General features: G+C 43.2%; 1 protein-coding gene across 2 annotated transcripts in view; it reads left to right on the forward strand.

Annotated features, from left to right (window-relative positions):
• Window positions 1-111: 111 nt before the first annotated feature.
• The window catches only part of RHEB (Ras homolog, mTORC1 binding), a 38,783-nt gene continuing 16,770 nt past the window's right edge, over window positions 112-22,124 (forward strand). For both annotated transcript variants that reach the window (XM_064638712.1, XM_064638720.1), the window contains exons 1-2: window positions 112-497; window positions 18,610-18,681. In XM_064638712.1, coding sequence (XP_064494782.1) covers window positions 116-497; window positions 18,610-18,681 — 454 coding nt within the window. In that variant the 5' untranslated portion in view covers window positions 112-115. The remainder of the gene's footprint in view (window positions 498-18,609; window positions 18,682-22,124) is intronic.

Raw genomic sequence — 22,124 nt, forward strand, 5'->3', positions numbered from 1 at the left:
TCCCCGCGCGCCCTTGGCCCGCCCGGCTCCGCCCCCTCCCTTCCCCCCTCCCCTCCCGCCCGTCCGTCACCGCGCCCCGGCCAATCCGCGCGCGCCGCCGCCGCCACAGCCACCAATGGGCGGGCGCGGAGGGGGCGCGCCCCGGGCGGTGCCGCCGCGCGCGGCCGTTCCCCGTGACGCGCAGGTGCGTGCGCGGGGCCGGGCGCGCGGCGGCGGCGCTGGTGGAAGGAGGTCACGTGGTGCGGGCGCCGCCGCTGCCAGCGCCGCGCGTCCGCCGCGCGCTCCGGCCGCTCCCGCCGCCACCGCCGCATGTCGCTGGCGCCGCGCCCCGGGACCCCGCAGCCCCTGCCCGCCGCCGACTGCGCCGCCGCCTGCCGCCTCCTCCTCCTCCTCCAGAGCCGCAGCCGCCGCCCTTGATGTGGTTCGGGGCCGGGCGGGGGAGAAGATGCCGCCGTCCAAGTCCCGCAAGATCGCGATCCTGGGCTACCGGAGCGTGGGTGAGCGCGGCGGGGCGGGGGTGTCGCGGCGGGTGCGGGGCCGCATCGCATCGCATCGCCCTCCTCCCCCGCGGCGGCGGCGGCGGCAGGTGCAGCGGAGGCAGCGGCGCTTCCCGCCGGGCCGAGCGCGCAGCCGCGGCCGGGAAGGGAGGGAGGGAAGGGAAGGAGGGAGGAGGGAGGGCCCCGCCATGGCGGCGCCGCAGAGCTGCGGGCCCGCGGCCGCCTGCCCTTAATAGGAAGTTTCGCTCCCCCCCCCCCCGCCCCTCGAAGGGAGCCTGGAAAACTGGGGTGGGTGGGGGTTCCTGCCCCGCCGGGTTAGGGATGCTGGGATGCGGCTCCGTGCGGCGCTCCCCGTGGAGCGAGTCCGGAGAGCCGGGAAGGATCTGGAGCGCGTGTGCTGTGCGGGGCGGCTGAGGGGGCTGGGTTTGTTTAGTCTGGAGGAAAGGAGGCTCAGGGGAGATCGTATCGCTCTCTACAACCCCCTGACAGGAGGGTGTATCCAGGTGAGGGTCGGGCGCTTCCTCCAGGCAAACACTGACAGGACGAGAGGACATGGCCTTAAGCTAAACCAGGGGAGGTTGAGGTTCGACACTAGGAGGAATTTCTTCACAGAAAGGTGATTAGGCATCAGAACGGGCTGCCCAGGGAGGCGGTGGAGTCGCCATCCCTGGAGGTGTTTCAGGACGGGTTGAACGTGGCACTGAGTGCCCTGGTCTGGTTGGCACGGTGCTCTTGGGTCACGGGTTGAGCTCGGTGATGTCAGGGGTCTTTCCCAACCTGAATGGTGATTCTGTGATTTTTGAAACGACGAGGGAAAACCAGGTCGTTCTGGTGCCGGTTTCTGGGCTGTTTTTTCCCCCCTTGGAGGTATTTGTCCCGCAGCAGCAGCACTGCGGGGCCGTGTCGGCCCGGGCTGTCCCACAGGGGCTGTCCCGCTCCTGCCTGGCGCTGCTGGCACAATCCAGCACGGGATGATCCACCGAGGAACACCCTGGAACCCTCCAGCATCAGCCTATAGTAGCTGATAGGGTTTTTTGTCCCATACGTGTAATCCTTTTGCCTCCTGCGTACGCTGTCTTTGATGGAGAACGGTTTCAGATGTTCCCCTCTGCTTTGAGAAACCTGAATGCTGAAACAAGCCCGTAGTACAGCCATCCAGCCTAATCAATCAAACTTAAAAGCCTAAGATCAATGTAGAAGACAATGTGCGGCTGGGAGAAAAAATGGGAGATGCTACAGATACTGTGCTGCTGTGAAAGGGGTTTTTACGTTTAGGTAGTGACTAACTCAGTTTTCTGTCTCGTGTTATGCACTTGGTAGAAAGAACCCTTATAAAAAGGCTTTTTAAAAAGATTTAAAACACCAGGCTAAATAAGTGGAGCTCTATCCTGGATTTTGTGCATAACTGCAGCCTGACTTTGAAACAGGTTGTTTAATGATGAGTTTGTCCAGTCCTTAAGCAGAACAGTGAGTAGTAGATCGATCCGTTTGCATAGTCTGTGTTACATCACTTGTTGTGGTCTGTTCACTGTAAGGTGTGTTATGCTTTCTCTTCTCTTTTTCTTTGAGCCCTGGTGGGAACAAGCAGTGGGCAGTGTAAGTGAGAAGGGAGAATACTTGAAATTCTGTCCTTTGGAAGTCTGTGGTGGCTGCCAGCGTGCACTGTTGAGCTTTAGTCCTTCATGTGTTGACATTGACAACCAGCAGTCAAAAAATCAGATGGTAGTAGGGTGTGTGATCAGTTGAGGAAACACAGAGGAAGAGTATCGTGTTTTCAGTCTGGCAGGTGATGTGAGCAATAGTACTCACATGGAAAAGATGGGCAAAAAGCTATTACAACTTACTGCTGAATATCTTCAAATAAAGTGTTCTGGCACTAGTACAGAATTAGGCTTGATGGGACAGGACCAGTTTTATTAAGACATCTATAAGTTGTATGAACATAGAAGGGGGGGGGGCGAAAAATCTGGTTTACTGGAATTTTCCTTCCATTGTCCTTGACAATTCTGTGTTACATCTTAGGTAGGAATTTCTTACTTTAAAATGGCGAAGTTACTCCTCTTAAATACGGGAGCATTACATTTCTAGGCAAATAGTTATGTAAAAGTTCAGGCAGTAGAAATGAGTCATTGGGGTTTTACTTCCATCTTGTAAAGCTGGTAGAAAAGCAAGTAAGTTAAACTGTGAGATTTAGGCTGAGTCCTCCACTTGCCCAATTATGCCTCCTAAAGTCTAGGAGGATGGGGACTTAGTTTGGCTTAGAGGAAGCTTTTTATTTGTATTTTGATGGCAGGAATATTACTTGAACCCTGGGTAAGAGAGAATCTAATGTTGTTTTAGGACAAATTTTTAGGTGGTAGGAAGGAAGAGCATTTCTTTTGGGGGAAATGCAACATTGTATAGAGCTAACGTTCATTAAGGTGGGGAATAATTCCAGAATCTGAAGTACTGGAAGGAACTGCTTTCTAAATTTCCTTTTATAATTACGGAGCTGCATTGTTTTGCTATTAACATTAATCTTGACCCTGAAGTGAGGGAGGCTAACCATGGCAAGCTGCAAAATGTTTGCAGTTTTGTAGGTTGGACCTCTGTGAAGTTGGGGTTCTTCCCTTGTAACTACGTTGTTTGAGATGGAGCTCTCAGAAAATGGTGAGGCTTTTTCCCTGTGCCTCTGTGTTACGTGTAGAAGTAGCTGGGTTTTGATGACATATTTCAGGCAGTGAGCTGTTCCTACAGTTGATGATTCAAGGATTCTGCGGCTCTCTCAGGTTACGAGTGTGTTCGGTGATGGACGGGCACATCCTCCATGGGGATGTGTGAAACGGGGCCTGACTCTTGTCCTGGATCTGTGCTAGGCCCTTGTTTCTTCCACTTACATTAAATTTTAATCTTGTCCCAGTGCTGTTGTCAGGTAAACTAGAGGCTGGGAGTGGTATTCTGGTATAATAGTTCTCGGAATAGAAAATTCGGGAGCCTGCTTGTTTGAATACACTCCCTCTATCTTTCAGCACCACCATCAAGCCTTTCATATGAGAAACTCGTATTCTTTGCTGATGGGAGAGATCACAGTGGAAGCCTTATGAATTCCCAGGCTGTCATACTTTCTGAGATGCAGGCAAGAGTATTTGCCAGGAGCTTCAGGACTTGTTTTTTGGTGAGGGAGACCGATGATCTGTGGATGTAACATACAGGTTGTGGCTTGATGCTAGACAAAATCACACAAGAATGTCTCCGTTGGGTTTTGCTCAGACTTAAAATGGTCTAAGAAAGTTTAATTCCATTATGTGAGTGTGCCTGTCTCAGCAAGGTTCTGAGTAGAAATCAGATGGATTTCATCCCAAAATCTGATAGTCTCACAGCAGAGGAACTTGACTTTGATATATCCCAGATATAATTGGAAATAATGGATTTTCATGGAACTAAAGCAAGCAAGACCAAGATTTTCCAGATCTTTTCAGAGTAACAATCACTCCAAAAAGCAGTGTAGAGTCGTTGAAAATGCTTTGTGCTCAGTTTCGGTCTTTTTCTGTTTATAGAACAAATATGCAAATTCAGACCACAAACGGCTGTATGAAAGAAGAGGTTTCTTAGATCATCTTGTAAAGTACTTTATTACTGGGGCTCTTTGTACTATACTGAACTGATGAATTTAAGATAACCAGGCGGTGTTGTTTGGATTAGCAGCTTCAGTCATAGCTCGCTATCTCAGCCTGATTTCCTTTTTGCTGTTCATACAGCTCGTGCTGCTGGTGTTACAGATGTACTCGTGGAATTGTAAACGTTTGAACTGGTGGTCTGACAATGCTCTCCCGGGCAGTTTACAGCTCTGAGGGGGAAACCCAGTTAATAATAGGGGACTTACCTATTTTCTTCCCCACCTAAATAAATCACCTTTTTTTGTGTGTAGGTGGAGAGCAGTCCATGCTGCAGGCAGATGTAGTCACGGGCCGTGACTGCGGCATGCAGGTATCAAAAAAAAACCACGATGGAACAAAATGATCTGTCAAGGTTAGATTTGAATGGAAGGGCTCCCAGGTAGTTGCATTAAGCTAAAAAATGCCTCTTCTCCCTCCTTGTCTGAAAGCAAGAAGGGCAGAAAAAGCAGCACCTTTAATATGGAGCTGTAAATAGTAAAAATAATTGTTGGGACAAAACATAGTTATTGGCATTGAAAACATGAGTTATTTGCATATCAGGAGGTTTGTAATGTAAAATGGAGTTGAGTCTCTTCTTTCGGTGCCTGAAAGATGGCATCTGTTCTCACAGCAGCGTTCCGCCCTGAGGAGGGAGGGATCCCTTTGGTATTGGAGGGGGGGAAGTGGTAATTTTAGCAGGCGATAAATTGCCCGTGTAAATGTCAACAGAGGGGGAACTGAGGATTTACCACCGTGGTGCTGTAATTTACACAATTGGTTTGCACGAGTGGTTGTGTCCACAGCATTGGCAGGCCTGAGATTTAACAGGAAAATTCAGGGCTCAGGAGCCAGCTGGTACCTGAGGATAGAATTTTGCCGAGTCCCTAATGAGTGCCAGGATGATTTCCGCAGCCCTTCCCTCGTTAGGGCCGCTTTGGCTCTGCCAGGGTGCGGCAATGCTGCAAGGAGGAAAGGTTGCAGCTCCCAGGGGACTGGGCTGAGGCTGGAAATGCCAGCTTTAATTGCATTTCGGTGCTAGTGGCTGCGATAGTGGCTACAGCAGGGAAAGTTGCTACAGAGCGTTTGATAGCAGTAGCTGGAAGCACTAGAGGCAGCATGTTCAGCTGTAATATCAAGCCACCGTAGGGTTATTTGAGGACACTGCTCCAGGATTAACTCTTAAGTTGCCTACTCTGATCTCTCAATGGCAACACTCGTATGTTTTGCTTGTATATTTGGGCGGTTTGGTATTTGATTACTCAGCTTGGGAGTTAACATCGACAGGGAAAACCAAATGAAATATAGATCCTGTAATTTATAAGCTATATAAAGTTGAAGCTCTTCCTTTAGAGCTACTACACTGCCTTAAGTGTAGGTTCTGGCTCAGCCAACCTCCTCTGCAGGCACACCGCTGCGGAAACTCAGCATGACCAGGCACTCGGGATTAGAAGAGCAGGCTAAAAAGTGATAAATGCCCATTATGATTAACTTCCTGTAGCTCTCCTGAAGGTGACATTCAAGGGCGTATTTTAAGAACCGCTCTACTTAATTGTGTATTCAGTCCAAAACCGAAACAGCTTCTCTGTGGGATGTTCATAATGCACTCGAGCTCTGCGAATCCTGCATGACTCAAAATTGGTTGGTGTCATGTCGATTTATCCCAGATCAGAAGCTGCAGACATGAAGCACGGTGCGTAAAACCACGAAGCAGCCCTTGTCAGCCGTGAATTTGTCTCCTTTAGGATCTGAGAGGTTCCCTTTTGTTTTCCAAAGGTCTGCATTTGAAGTGAACAGTGGATTTGTTGTGAATTTGATAATGTGAGAAATAAAAATGTGCTTCCTGAGTTTGGGGGATGGTTGTTGCTTAAAATTTCTCTCAGGACATTTGCATTCCAGTGTGGTTCTTGCACACTGATGGCAGATGCTCCGTTAATGAGGGTATATGGGATGGGAGGAAAAGGGAAGAATGTGGAGAAAATCCATGTTATATGTTACCTAGCAGACCTTTTAGCAAGATCTCAGGTTATTAAGTTTACCAAAGACATATGAATATGGACCATTACAGGTTGTATTTCCTTTTTGAGAAATATGAAGTACAGTGGATGCCGAATTGGGGGTTTTTTTTGGGGGAAAGTTGTTTGTATTGAACTTTTAACAGGAAAGTAAACTGAGGCAGTTTTTGAACAAAGTACTGAAACAGGCTTTCAGGTGTAGCTTTTCTCAGAAACATCCCAGCCACTTTCTTGTTTAATTGCCATGTAATTAAGGCAGATGCAAATGAACTGGGTAGTGTGGGGTATCCCCTGGCCCAAGTTGAGCTAATCCTGCAGTGGCTGGAAGTTGGACCTTCCTCTCCCTACCCAGGTGCACTGGCATGATGAAAGCCTGGCAACCAGCTCAGGGAATTTTCCTTGAAAGGTAAAGCAACCAGAAGGGAAATTTTTTGTATCCTTCAGCTGGTCAGCTCTGCAAGTGCAGCCCTGACAGAGGGAATGGGGCAGGAGCATGGGCTGTTTGGGGCAGGGTGGAGTAGGCTCTTTGTGGCCAAGCAGACTTTTCTTCTGTCAGACCTGTTATGAAATCACATCTGTAAATGTTTTCCTCTGCCAGCCCAGATAAGCTTTTTTGTAAACTTTCCACAACGGGCCTTCTGAACTGGAGTTGTTCTCCTGGTGGAAAAAGATGGCCTTGTGCAGGTGGTGAAACGTGCATGAGGGAGCTCTGAAGAAATCCAGATTTTCAAGGTCCTTGTTTAAATAACCTTCTGTAGTTAAATCTAATTGTTCCATGTGAAATCGAGGAAAAGTCAAATGTTTGACCTGGGGTAATTCTAAACCTTCTTCTAAAGGTCTTCTGAAAGTCTACAAATTCAGATGATGCCTCAAGTGATCTGATCTTGAATTATCTGGAAACACTTGGTAGTAAAGACGTTTCAATGGATCAAAGGCAGAGCTCCACACTACACTCATGGAATTATTTAGTTTGGAAAAGACCTCTGAGATCGAGTCCAGCTGTTAACCCACCACTGCCAAGCCCACCACTAAACCATGTCCCTCAGTGCCACATCTATTCAGCTTTTAAATACCTCCAGGGATGGTGACTCAACTGCTTCTCTGGGCAAGCTGTGCCAATGCTTGACAACCCTTTCCGTGAAGAAATTTTTCCTAATATCCAATCAAAACCTCCCCTGGCACAACTTGGGGCTGGTTTCTCTTTTGCCTGTTTTTTGGGAGAAGAGACTGACCCCCATCGTGCTGCAGCCTGTACAACGAAGTGCAAGGCATTCAGAGTCACTGATTGCCTTCCTGCTTGGAAAAGCAGAGGAAACAAATCTCAGGGCTCTTGTTGCTTTTCATTGTGGTTATCAGTGTTTGGTAGAATACCCTACAAATTATGTTTCCTCAAAATACCATTTGATTCCTCAACCTGGTTGACCCTCCTTTTGTTGTGTTTATCAACACTTGCAGCACAAAGATGACTCACAGCTACTTAATTGTTTAGATGCTCTGGTTCTTCCTCAGTTTGCCATGCTGGACACGTACATTTGAAGTATAAAGGATGTGGGATGAGACAATGGTGGAAAAGGTAGTGGTGAAAACAGATGATACAGGTTCTCAAAGTGCAGGTTTTGGATTATCAAGCACAATGTGCCAATCAAGATGAAGACAGGACAAGCAAAAAATAGCTTGAGACTTGGGGGCTCCTGCAAAAGGGAAGTTACATGGAATTTCTTATGGGACTTCTTACATGAATTAGAGAACTTGAAACTAGAACATGAGGAGGAAATGTATACCAGTTTGATTTGGATAAAATCATCAAGAGTTTGTGGATAATGGCCAAAGGTTATGAGGCATAAGACTAAGTGAATGATTTCTGAAGGGCTTTTAAGGAATGAAAGATCGTAATGTGTGACTAGTTCTGGTCCTTCTGTATTAAACAGATATCACCTGAAGAAATCACAATTTCCTGATAGATTATCCTTTAAACAGCAAATTTTTCATTCAACATGCTTTTTTAATATTGCACTGAAGTCTTAAAGATTGAGGGGGTGAGTATTTCTGGGATGGTTGTCAGTGTTCTTCGGTAATTTAGATTACAGGAACCAGAGGAGCATGCATATCAAATCTTAGCTGGTTACTTTTTGTATTTTGTGGAGTACTGAGTTAAATTAATTTTAATTTGAGGAAAAGAGAGAATATATAAGTGGTCTTCAGTGTGTGGGTGTGAACATGTTCAAGTGTAATACGAAATTAGGATATGAAAGTGTCTCTTGACAACATTGTCTCCGGAGTTAGTGGGATACATCTGTCTAGCTTCAACAGCTTGTCAGATTGTATTGCCAAAACTTCATTCAATATGTATGACCTCCTTTAAAGGTACTCGTGCTGTATGCAAAAGAGCTGGGATGCATAATATGTAGGAAAACTCTTATTAAATCTGTCCCACAAACTGTCAAAACAATCAAGCACTTGACATTAATGCAGTAAAGTGTATTTTGCTTTAAGGCTTGTTATTCCATCAATAACAAATTTTTGGTGTTTGAAATCTGTTTCAAAATTAGCATTTTTTTTTTAATTAGAACTGGAAGTTTCTACTTTGCAACGTGCATATAAACAAGCACCGTGTTTCTTAGTTTGCTAAAGTACCTTCTTCTGCACTGCTTTCTTGGAAATGGCTGTTTCTAATAGGTGCTTGCTTCATTTGGTGAATAAATGCTGGCTTAACTTTTTTTGTCATGTTTTGAGAAGAAAGTTGTCAAGATTCTTTATAAACCTTCTGTGGTTGCTAAACCGAAGTCTAAAAGTGGTTCAAATGTAAGGTAATTCAAGGTTTTCTGAACAGTAAGGCAGGGATGAATAAGTTGTCAGAATGCTTCAAAATCATGTTCTTTATACAGAGTGTATCAAGGAGTCTTAGGACACCTAAACCATTTCTCTGCTTGTCCTTCCTCAACTGCATGCTTTTATCCCCAAGTATGGGGGTAGGATAGAGGATGAGATAAAATGACACTTGCAGAACTGTTGGGTTGCAGACACCTCTACAGCAGGTAAATACAATGTACTGCTCTGTCTCCTGAAGGACGACCTGAAATTAAGTTGCCTGAAAATGTAGCTCACTCGTCCAAGCTGCATGGATGTGCTGGTGGGGTGCTGGGGAAGGAACAATCCAGCTTCTCTTGGCAAGTGCTTCCTCAGGTACTGGAGCTGAACTGGCTGGAAGACACTTGACTTGTGAAAGAGAGTCAAACTGGAAAAATGAGTTTAATGTCAGGTCACAAGTGTCATCCTCAGTTATACCCCTGGGCTGACTTCAGGTGCTTGGGGGAGGGTGGGAGTGAGATGGGGTGGTGATTTTTTTCAGTTTTCACAGAATGTCAGTTCTGTGTTTTTCCTGGTTTTGTTCTTCCCCGAAAAGGTGAGAGCTCTGTATTGTGATGTTTTTGTACTAGACAGTATAAAAAGTGAGAGTACTTTTAAGTAAAAAGTATGAATCTCGCCCAAAAATGCTTAATGTGAAGTACCTTGTGAGCCACCAGCTGGATACGTGCTGGTTAGGAAGGTAAGAAAGCCAGCTGGCTGTTGCAACAGGCAAGAACTTGATAGTATGACATAGCAAACAGGGGTTACCTATTATACCTTCTTTGCCCTACGGCTAAATCAACTCTATCGTGTCATATCTGACAGATCTTTGGCTTAAATTCCCTTTGCTTTTCCCAAGGTTGGGGGCTCTAATGATTCTTTTGCTATTCTGCATGGTGTTGTTCTTACCTCAGAGTCTTTTTTTTTTCTTCCCTGGTGTTTTACCCTTATCTGTCATGCTGTGATTTTGGTATATTATTACTTTGACCTTTCCATACTGTTAACAGATTGTCCTCTGTATTCAGCAGCTACTCTTGGGTCGATCAGGCAAGTGTGTAAATGCAGAAGTCTTGCAGCCAACGTTAGTGGGGAGGGGTTAATGACTAACTCCAGCTGGATAAAGGGCAAGGGTATGAGGATGGCATTTAAGAGATAGTGGCTTTACTCCACCCTGATTAATATAGGGGAGGGGCTTCACATGCTAAAACAGAAGTAAAATGGAAGATGCCTGTATAGTTAATTCAAAGATCTAGAGTTGAAACAGAAAGAGACAACAGTAGCAACAAAAGTTGATCTGAGCCTGGTGGTGGGGAGACAGTTTTTGTAGAGGAAGGAGCAGTTCAGGCACACTGGTTTTTGTGGTTATGTCTAGATCCACAGGAGCATTGGTCTAGCACAGAAGAAGTGGTCAAGGCTCAACTTATCAAGACTGCCTCAGTGTCTGTCAGTGCATTTGTTGACAGAGATGTGGTGGAGTTGACCATGTCCTGCTCCACGGGTGGAAGAGGGAGTCAGTGTGACTCTTTGTCGGTATCCCTAAGGACCACCTTCCCTGTTTTGTGCTGAGAGCTATTGGTGTTGTCAGGGTTGGTGCTGCAGTACCTGATGGTTCGTGCAGCTTTGGGGACTTCCAGCAGTGCAGGTCATGGCAAGTGGATAGTCTGTGTGCTGGTGTTGGATGCTGGGAGCCACGTGCTTTCCAGGAGCGTCAGTTTTTGGGTGCCACGTGCGTTGCTGGCATTTGTTGACTTTGTGTCACCAGTGATCATCCAAAGTCTGCTGAACCCTGTTATGCTGACTGACCCCCTCATAGTCACACATACTGCTGCAGGGTGGAGCTGCCTTCTGTGGTCAAGATCTTCTAGTGATTATTATGCAGTTTGATTCATGTATTTGTACAGTGTGTTGTAAAAGTAGCCTGCCCTTGTTGGAACAAATCTGTAGTGTGTTTCACCTTTTACTACAGGTTGGTGGAGAGCTCTGTGGATTTCTCTTCAGAGTAAGGCTGAAACTACTTGGCTACAGTTGCTGGATATATATCACATTATTTGCTTGGATGATGTTACCAAGAGAGGGAATATTACTATTAATGTCTTGTCAGGATTTTGTCAGGCACTTGCCTTCTGTCATCCTACAACAAGGAAGAGAGGAATACATTTCTTACTATTGTTCTTACAGTTCCAAAAAGATCCTGAGGCCCTGTGGTCATGTGCAGTTCAGTAGTACTGGTAAGATGGTCTATTCCTCACACATTTCAGCTGCTTTTGGTTACTCAGCGTTACAATATGCTCAGGATCACGTTCCTAAACTTCTGTTTTTAAATGATGCTATGAAAGTTTTACTGACATTTTCAGAAACTTAACCCTCTGCTTGGTGGTGGTTGTAAGCACGGAGTTATGGTGGCCACAGTGTTGGCAACAGGGCATCCTATGACTCCAGTCCTCATAAAGATCCTTCTCAGGGAATATTCTTAGGGAAGACCTGCAGTTCAGTGGAACAGCACTGATCCATTGAAAGAATGAGGTCTTTCATCTAGGTAAGGATTCTGTTTCTCTTACTGGTGTAAGATTTGCAGAGGGAAGAGTTTATCCTGTTTTCTAATGGAAATGGGAAGTTTAGCAGGCAGTGTCTGTGCTGGATGGAGAGCTCATTCTGGTGAATGCAACTGGAAAGATCTGCTTCTTGAAGAAGCACTTAAACCCTGCTAGTCCTGATACTTGTGTCTTGCAGAAAGGTAACTGAAGTTGTACATCCCAGCGATCTTTAGTGGCAAGAAAAAATTGACTGGAAGTTGGGTGTTTGTTGCCTTGTGTGGAAAGTAAAATCATGAAGGTTGAAAAGGGGAATGCATGGAATGCATTAAAGCAAGAGAGACACATTTTTATTTCCAATGACATAGCATTTAAAACTGATTTAATGATGAAACCATGACAGTTTCTAAAAATGTCTTTCAAAGACATTTCATGTTGTACATACCAGCTGATCCAAGGAAAGGTCAAGTTTATTCAAACACCTAATGAGCTGCTTGAAGTGTGTGTATAGGGAGGAAGGACTTGGCTTCTACCCAGAGGTACAAGTTGAATTTTGCCTCTTCGGAGGGGAAATCAGTACAAAGTTCAGGCTCTTTCCCTAGAAGTGTGTCATAAACTGAAATGGTAGGATCTGATCTTTAGCTTAATAAGCTTCCCTTTAGAAGCTGTTGAGGTTTAACCCAGTGAGCAGCTAAACACCACACAGCTATTCACTCACTCCCCCGAATGGGACGGGGGACAGAATCAGAGAAAAAGGTAAAATTCTTGAGTTTAGATAAAGACAGTTTAATAGGATAGAAAAGGAAAGGCGAATAATAATGATAAAAGAATATACAAGTGATGCACAATGCAGTTGCTCACCACCTGGCTACTGATGCCATTGAAATATTTTAGGCCTAGTCCTGTGGGGAGGGAGGTGGGAAGGTGCTGCAGGGATGCACAGTTTCTGTGGGAAGTCTGAAGAGAACACAGAGGGTGGTATTTATCTGAGAAGATATAGGTTGACTGTCTGGGGTATGAGTGTCTGAATTTCCTTTGTAGTTAGGAAACACCAGGATGCAGTTCCCCCGATCTATTTAAAACTTCTTGGATGCAGCCATGTATGTGTGTATTCCATGGCCAGGTGAGATGTGTGCCACAGAAGTTTTCTGGATATTTTTCTTTTTAAGCTTTGTAACATCTTTGACATGTGGAATTAAAATTGGTTTATCTCATTTAAAGGGAAATAGCAGGCAAAGTGGCCCCCTCTGTTTTTCTGCCAGCAAGGGTGACAAGCAGAGGTAACTGGACTATGTGCTAAAATAACTAAAACATTTCTTCTGACAATCCTTTGCTGAGGTTACTGACTTAAATGAAAGCAAAACTGAGCTGTTGCAGGAAAGCAATGGAATTTTTCCCCACATACTTACTTGGACGTCTAATATGTTGCAACAAAAGTGTAAGTCAACACTGAGAGATGAGCACTAGTGTAGGATGTAGTGAGCCTGCTGTTAAATATCAGAAAATAAAGCACATACTCTCTTCTTGCTTTCCTTACAGAAAGCATGATTTAGATAGCATCAGGATTCTTGGCTTGTGTTTTGAAGGCTCATTGCTGCCAACCCTAGCAAGGTCCTGCAAATATGTTTGTGAGTTTGACCAACTGCTTTGAAATCTGAAGAAAATAAAGGAAGCCATCTGGCTTTGTTTCTAAATGACTGCTCTCAGATTTCTTCTGGCTTGCAGAGGAATACCTTTGATAAACCTCAGGAAAATTGTGCAATGCAGAAGGAAGGGAAATTAGTATCTCCATGCAGGCTCGTGCTTTTGGTGTTACAGATCATCATGGGAAGCTCTTCTTTTATAGCAGAAATAGTTCTTGCTAGAAAACCATGCTGCAGACTGTCATATTTATTTCCTTATATTCTGATATAACAATAGATCAGGAGAAGGCAGGAAACAGTAGAGCAATAGGACAGAGTGCCATCGAAGTTGAAAAAGAGCTTGTGTTGAAATGTTGATCTGCTGTTTGGTTTGTTATGAAGGGCTCTTCTATGTTTGAGGTCCCTCATCAAGTTACCAAAAGATGTCTCATTTAGGTCCTCAGACTTTAACTCTTACAGGATTATAACCTTTAGTCTGTCCTCTGGAAAGCTGACAGCATGTTGGGAGAGGAGAGCCACCACTCTCTATTGCAAATCAAGCATTTGTATCATATGAGCAAGTGCAGGAATTGAGCTCTCTGTGTGCCAACAAGAGTTTTGTCTGTAAGCATCAGAAAATAATTTTTTAATCTTGGTATCATAATGTTGATATCACAAGGAAATTGCTACGAAAATAAAACTACAGCTCAGAGTAGTTGTTTTTGTATGTGATAATTCCTCATGATTAAAAGTCTAATAGTAGAATTAAGTTACATCTGAGTAAAACACAAACTGCTCATTGTATTGCTGTCTCCAGAGGTTTAGAAACAGAATTCTTCATTGACCCAGATGTATCATTTTTATAGTCATTAGAATAATTCACCAAACTACATAGCAATGATCAGCAAAATAGCAACTACAAAGCCATAATTAGCACCTGGGGGGAGGAAATCTTAATTAACCATAGAAAGTTGGTAACGATGCGGCCTGAGATGAATGATGAGCTAGTGATGGGTTCTGAGATCGTCTGCTATCTTGTGAGAAGATCTTTGTTGAAGAGGGATGCTGTAATTCTCTTTCCTACCCAGTTAACCTCCATCAGCTCCAAGACGTTGTTCAGTCCCCTTCTGTGCTCTGAGGATGAATAATCTGTTCTATGGGAATGCCGGTGTCTCCATTTTGTTTGTCTTGGTATTGTGCATTTGTTTGTCTCCATTTGTTTGTCTTGTGCATTAAAGAAGATAAAGATCCCAATGTTCAAGTTAAATCAAGTGTATTTTTCAGTATGAAAACTCCATCTCTGTGCAGTGTAGTGGGTTGAGTGTAGCTGTGTGTGAGATATTGCAGGTTGAGTACGCAGACAGACTTACCTCATCTGATGTGACGGACAACATTTCATTTTGTTGAATGCTTTTGTGACAAAACCTGAACCGGTTTGTTTTGTAGGTAAGACTGAATAGACCTAGAAGACTAACTAGGTAAGTCTAGTTACTAAGTTAGTCTAGAGGCTAACTCAGGCAAGGTGCTAGGCTTGTGGTAGGAGCGAATTAGATGCTGCCAGTTGTTACGTGTTTAATGATTATGCAAACTACATAAGCGAGCATTTTAGTAGAAAAAGATGAGTTAAAGAAACTATGCATCTACCACACCAACAGAGCAGAGAATTGCAGCTCTTCGGTAGCTGTTGTTCTTGACCCCCACAAACTGTTTACTGGTGGCTTGTGTGGAGGGTTTTGGGCATTGAGAAATTTTTCCTGTTGAGATAAACTGGGCTGTGCTGCTGGTGGCCGTCAGCGTGCGATGCCACGTCCGAGGGCAGCTGCACATCTGAGCTTGCACAATGCTGTGCTTGTGGAGCTGTTGTTTGACTTGCTCGCTGACTGGTTGCATCATTTTGGTCTCCTGGGTTTGGGGGGAAGTTGGCTGCCTATGAGAATTGAATCTGGGCTTTCCCTCTGCCTGTTGCAAGGAGAATGAGGATGTGGGATGGGGACAGCGGGCAGGTGGTGGTGCAGCAAAGTAGGGGCACGGCCTCTGTAGGGAGGCAGCTGTTTCTTAGCCCACCCATGCTCAGTTACTCATCTGCTTGGTAAATTGCCTGGTGTTGTAAAGCTTGAATTTTAAGGCTAGATTACATACTACAGCTCTTGTCCAAGTAGTAAAAAGATGAGTAAAACTCAATTTGGCAATTGTTTTGCCTTGACAGTTGCAATGGCATTTGAAACTGATGTGCTGTGATTGCACAGAGTGTTTATGGGACGTTTGGTTTCATGGTGCGAGTGGTCTGGTGTGAACAGAAACGCGACAGCTTTATTTTTTTGAACTGGCTTTCTGTCTGAAAACCTGCTCCTTTTCTGTTTTGACAGTGGAAAACTCTTTTCTTTTACCACTCTCACATAATACCGTAAACAGTGAATTGTGTATGCAAATACACTTTGGGTACTTCTGGACAACTTGAGCTTTCAGCCACCTGGGACTTGTATTCTAAACACTCGTAAAACACATTCCACACAGCCCTTCCCTTCTGTCCTCTACCTCCAGGGAGAGGGAGAGTCAGTAAACTTGGAGGATTTTGCTTGTAACTCCTCTGCCATGGAGCATCTGGTGCTTGGAGTTACCGTAGCAAGGCTCTGCACCCAGCTCCCAGCCTTGCTTCTGCTTCTGACACTTCTCATTTTGGTCTCAATGGATGTTTATTTTCCTAAAACTTGAGTACAGTGGATATGTTAAATGTACCAGTGTGGAGGATGCAAGAAGGAAAAGCTTAACAAACAAAAAAATGTGTGGCTGTGTTCCAAATGAGGGCACATTAGAGCTGAGCCTTTCTGAGGTGTGCACCCTTGAGTAATCAGGTAATCAAGCCTTTGCTGCTGGTGTCAGGCTCATCCTGTTAAGGCTGAAGTGTGCTAGCGGTGTCTGCACATGGAGTCAGAGGTGTCTTCCCAAATCCTCCTCCCTGCCGTGCTCCGAGGTGGAGTTAACACATTGGCAGATGTAGTTGTGTGCAGTTCCCTGGCCCCTGCCTCATGGACACAATGTTTGTGTTGCAATCCTCTCTGGAAACCTTGCCTGATCTTTCTGGGGAAAGAGCAAATAGGAGCTAAATTGTCAGCTTGATTTTCTGCCCCGTCCACGAGCATAGGTCAAAGGCCTGGAATAAAACCTGTAGGACAAAGTTCAAGCTGAGCTGTTGTTTACATGGTTCTGAGTGCAGCTTGGTCATGGGTGAGACATGGCAGTGGGGTGTTAATGACCCAGGGTTTGAATTTCTCATGTCCACTTTGGAAGCCTTGGTTTAGTGGGATACTGTTACATGCACTTATCCCAAGGGGGTAGTGCAGAATCCGAAACTGGAGAGCTTCCCTGTGGCTCCTGGAAGAAAGCAGGCATCCTCTTGTGATCAGGAGCACATCATTACTGAGAGGCTTGTTACCAAGCCAGGAGGAATTTAGAAGGAGAGTTGTTGGAACACTGGTTTTGTCTGTTTTTGTTTCCTCCTCTTTCACTGTTAGGAGGAAAGCAGTAATTAATACAGCTGGGTGTTAAATGCAGCGTTTTCTGTTGGCTCCCACTCCTTCCCGGGATTCAGTTCCCAGGCTTAGCACAAACAGACAGTAGCAATCAAGTCTTTCAGTTAGTTTAGGATCCTTCTGAAGAGGAAAAATGTTCAGTGATGATCTGTGCTACGCTTAGCTCTTCTTATCTTGGATGTTGTACAGCCTAATATAGAAATAGTTAAATTTGTTTTGAAACGGAGTGCCTAATGTGCTGGTATTGGCAAAGAATCTGGAAGCATGAACTCAGGGTAGCAACTTCATAAGCTGAAGAAGAAATAGTTTGAAAATTCACCAAGTGTTGTCCAAAATACACAGTTTCAGACAGTTCCTGGGATGCACAGTTTCAATCCCTAATCTGTCCTTATTAGGAAGATTTTGAATGAGGGGGGAGGGGGGATGTCCTTTGCTGGAGCAACAGTTTAAAGTGCAGTGTCCTCTGTCAACTCATACACAGTGAGCGTGACACCTTCAGTGGTGCTGTTAGATAAGATCAGAAAATGGTGTCTAAGAACATGATCTGAGAAAAAGCAACTCGTTCAAATCTTGGTGATAGTTGGTCTTTCTGGGATTTGTCTGGATTTTTTGTTTTTTAGCATTGTTTCTTGAATGAGCTGGCATGACACTTGAATACACATGCTCATGACACTGAGCATGGTAGAAAATGAAATAGAAAACTGTTTTTTAGTATCTCCTGAAGGAATGCTTAGGAAAGTACTTTTCTACAGCAAAGTTAAACATAGTGTGGTCTGAGCACTGCAAGTGGGCAGCCTTTATCCAAAGCAATTTATTCCTGAAAACAATTTTACTATTTAGTTCCACCACAACATTGGTTACTTAAGAAGTCATTGAGAGGCTTCCACTGAGTCGGATGGTCTTGAGTCAAAATTTTAACTTGAGGTCATATTTTGTTTGTGCTTCTTGCCGATGAAAAGAATATAAAGGAGCATGAAGAATATGCTCATGTCCAAAAGCAGCTAATGCACTTGGCAATCTTCTTAGGAGTGTATTTGTCCAGTAAACATAATGTAATAGGATCTAGTAGATTCCCAAATGTAGAGGATGTGCTGTAATGGAAATTGTAATGCTTGAAAAGTCTTCAGTTGCAGAACTTTAAAGGTCAATGCAGAACTTTATATGGTCAATATGTAATTTGCCTTTACCATCTTGTAAAATCTCTCAAGACTGAGTTTTCGTGGGTTTTTTTTTCAATTTGCTACTAAATTTGGTGTTTTGCATTACTCTAACTGAAATTTGGAACATAAAGTTGTCTGCTAAAGTATAGCAGTTAAATGGCTTCCAAAGGAAAAAAATCCAATTATGCCCCCTCAGTCACTACTTAAAATACAGCATCCGCTGGTCTGTTGTGGTGTGGCAGTAGGAGGATTAATAGGAGAATATGTTGGTCTCAAGAATTTTGAGATCATCCTTTTGTCATGGGAAATATGTCCAATCTTCAAGTCAAACCAAATTTGGCTAATTCTATCCAAGTTTTCTTTGCAGTGACTGAAACTGATCTTGAGTTTTATTTGCTTCTTGACAGAAAAACCTTCCAAGTATAGCAGTTTGTTAAATTTAGTTCTGTGAGGATTGTACACTGCTGCTTTTAGATTTGTTTTAAACTGGAGGAGTCGTTTAAATTATGCCCTGTTAAAACAAAAGCAGAACACATACCAAGTAGCTTTTGCTCTGCTTTTTAAATGTTCAGGAGACCCAGTTACTAGGAATAGGCATTTAATTTAAAACTAGGTCAGTTGTCATGTATAGATACTTTAAATGAAGCACACAAAGCTCATATTGGCTAGATTGCTATTAGATAGATAAAACATTAGTGTATCTACTAGTAAGTGTAAAGTGATAACAACCTGAAGACTTGTTTCAATCCATATTTCTCTTTTCCATTCTTTACAGGAAAATCTTCACTGACGATTCAGTTTGTGGAAGGACAGTTTGTTGATTCGTATGATCCAACCATAGAGAACAGTAAGTAAATAACTGACAAGCTGCTTTTCTGTACCTAAGTAACTTATGAGAAGTCCTTGGCGATATACACACTGCTTATGTGGGCATTTACGTATTAACATGAAAGCTCATTAATTAACTCTTAAGTCTTATTACTCTTTTAAACCAACGTTTACAGCATTGCAGCATGGAAATCACTGTGTACATGCTTCTCCAAACAGCTGAATTGTCTTTTAGCACTAAATGAAGGAAAACCTAATGAACCTGGCTACAATACATCTCCTTGTATTGTATTATGCTGTTGGACATCTGCTTCCCCTAATGTAGTCAGGGCACTTTAAATTACATATGTCACACCTGTATGAAAATGTGCCACTATATACGAGTATTCCAGAGTCTCACATTTCTTATTGGGTCAGTATATCCAGATGAACATAAAGTCATCAATACCAGTCAGAATTAAATGGCTATCTTAGAAAGTTGACATGCTGTGGCCATGATAACTTGATAAACTTTTTACTTACTCCTTTCCAGCTGTTTGATAACAAGGTTGGTACACTATCAGCTTGCTGCAAATACGGAGTATTTGACTTCTCAAGTGTCTTTTTTCTCTTAGCAGGTTTTTTTTTGTTGATATTAGTGCCTTTGTGAATAGCTAATGTAGTGGTTGGGTAAAGACATTAGTACTAAAAATGCTGCCAAGAGCAAAAAGTCACTTCAGAGGTGAGTTACCTGGTATTCATTACAATCCAGGCATCTCTTTCTGAGCTAGAGATGGTCATAAAGTACTTGAACAACTGCAGTGCTACTCTGAGTAACTTGATCATACTGGTTTACTTTAATTGTGTGGCAGATAAAACTGGTTTCATGATTGTAACCCTGGAGTTGCTTGTGTTTTAATGACTTCTGAAATGCAGTGGTTTTAGTGTTTTGAACTTCTGCAGTAGGATGCTAAGCCTATGTGATACTCTGTAAGTTTGAATGAAGCAATCAGCAGAACAGGGTTTCTTTTGAATTTATATGTGGTAATAATTATGAATCAGTGGCTATCAGGATATTTTCCTCGGGATTATTTTACTGCTTAGAACTAAAATTCAAATGCTACTTTTTGAGAAACTCTCAATTTGCTTTAGCAAGTCAGAGTAGATAATTTACCCCTTGGCCTGAATGATCTGAATGTTAGCTCTTACACAGATGTCATTCATTCTAAGGCTTTCCATCATCCCTTTTTACTTTGCTAGAATTATAAGTAAGGTATGATTTAAATTAAAACTACGCACTAAATACTGAGGATTAAGTTTCTGTATTTTAAATCTTAATGTCAGTTGGGACAGGTTATTTTTACTCTCCTATATAAATGCAAATTATTTAAAGTAATCTTTTTAAGTTTTATGCAGTTATATGGGAATGAACAAATTTGACATGGAGTCAAAAGTCCCTACAAAATGCTGAGTCTGTGTCATCTTGTAGCATTTTGACACCTTGGTACAAGCTTAGCTTGTTTCATCCTTTACCTGTTGTCTGTAACTGCTGTTAGAAACTCTGTAGTTGTGTGTCTCACACTGGTAGTGCTTCTTAACTATGAAAATACACCACAGATGAATTTTTCTCTTACTTAATCCTTGTAGTCTGAACTGCTTGCTTGATCTGAATTCTAATCATGGAGTATGTCATGGCCATGAAGACTTGTTGGGCGGGGGCATCCTGAAAAGGCTTAACTTTTCACTTGATTTCTTATTTATTTGGAAAACAAACAGCATTATTCATTTGGTGTAAGTCTTGTGATCTGTGGCTGTGGCTGGAGGAATTTGCTTTTTGAAAGGTAGAGAACTGAAGGGCCCTTCTTGCATCAGAACATATTACTGGGAAGTAAAGGTTGAAAACGTAGAAATTATGCCCTGAGGTCCAAAACAGTGGGAAATCTGTCCCATCTTTAGGCCCTAGAATGCCTGATAAAGACAGTATTTTAGAATTGCTTCTGCAAGGAAAGGAATAGAGAACACATTCTAATTTAACAAAAATTTTAAATTTATTGACGGTATCTTTTATAAGACAGAGATTTGCAACTAGTTTTGATGGGTGTAGTATAAACTAATTCTTTTGACTCATGTACTTAATATTTTTAAATTTTTTGTTTTATAAATCTTTGATCATTCCAGTCTTTTGACACTCCCAGCTGTATATTTCTGATTCTATCCAGGGTCATAAGACAGAAAGTACGTTATCAACTCTTGCACTTTTCCTAGCTTGTAATTTCAAATTTGGTGGACAATGCTGGCAAAAAGTGTTGAGAAGTCCAGGTTCCTATACTAGGGACAGTGTTGGAGAATGTTGTGTTTTTCCAGTGCTTTTTATAGGAGGTTATAAAACCTTTTCAGTTTCATCTAGTGGTTGGGTCTACACTTACGAAAAAAGTACACAGTGAAGGGTAGACTGACCTGTGTGATTTCTGTTTTGTCTCCAGAAAATTGTCCTTGTAATTTATTACAGTATTCTACCAGCATTGATGAAAGGGTAGTACTGCAGGTAGCTTAATCTTTATAATTTTTGTCTTCTAATAATAAAACTTGCACAAAATGCTGAGTGTAAAGCTAAATTGTATAGAAGGCAAGCTATAGTCAAGCTCTTACAGGAACAAGTTGTATAGGCCTTGAACAATAGGAATAAGACCTACTATTCTAGGAATTTCACAGTAGCTGTCATTTGAGTTGCATATGCAAATCATTTCATTCATGCTGGTGTACTTGATCTTAGGGTAACACTGATCACTGGAGTTCCGGGTTGTGAAGTGTGAGCATGTCCTGTTCCAAGATCCGTGTGAGCATGTCCTGTTCCAAGATCGTGTTCCAGTTGATGAGCAGCATTTTCCAGATGCAAAATGACTTAGGGGTGCAGAGGTTGGTCAGGCCTGCTGAATTCAGTCCTTGGCCTACCAGGAAGAGCCAGACTGTGCAGTGATTGTATTGTTGTTGTTTTTCTTGCTCATCAGCACAACGAAAGGCAACGTGTCCCAGGATAGTAGGTGACGGAATTGGAAATGGTTGATTCCTCTGGATCAACAGATCACAATAAATACACTTGTAGGTTTTTCGGATGATGAAATTCTTAACCAGGAATATTTTTGAAAAGCTTCAGCAAAGAAATGAAAGTCATTAATTGTGACTTCATCGAAGCAGATCTGTCTCCATGCAGTGGGCTGTGCTTAGTGCTGCAAGGCTCTGCACTAACAGTTCTGTGGTGACTCCTCCACTGTTTCCCTTCCCTTATCTGTGTCACACTCTCTTCCAGTACTGATGATGATGATGATGTCTTTGCTGAGTCTCTTCTAGGCTTCTAGAATAGTCTGAAAAAGCTGTCATCTATCCCTTTTTAAATATTAACTTCATGATGCTCTTGAAGCTACTTTGACTGCAGAGTGCTTTGATGTGTATGTGCAGTGTCAAGAGACTGGAGAGGGACTGTTG

This window comes from Pseudopipra pipra, chromosome 1 (assembly GCF_036250125.1).
Source record: "Pseudopipra pipra isolate bDixPip1 chromosome 1, bDixPip1.hap1, whole genome shotgun sequence".
Taxonomy (NCBI): Eukaryota; Metazoa; Chordata; class Aves; order Passeriformes; family Pipridae; genus Pseudopipra; species Pseudopipra pipra.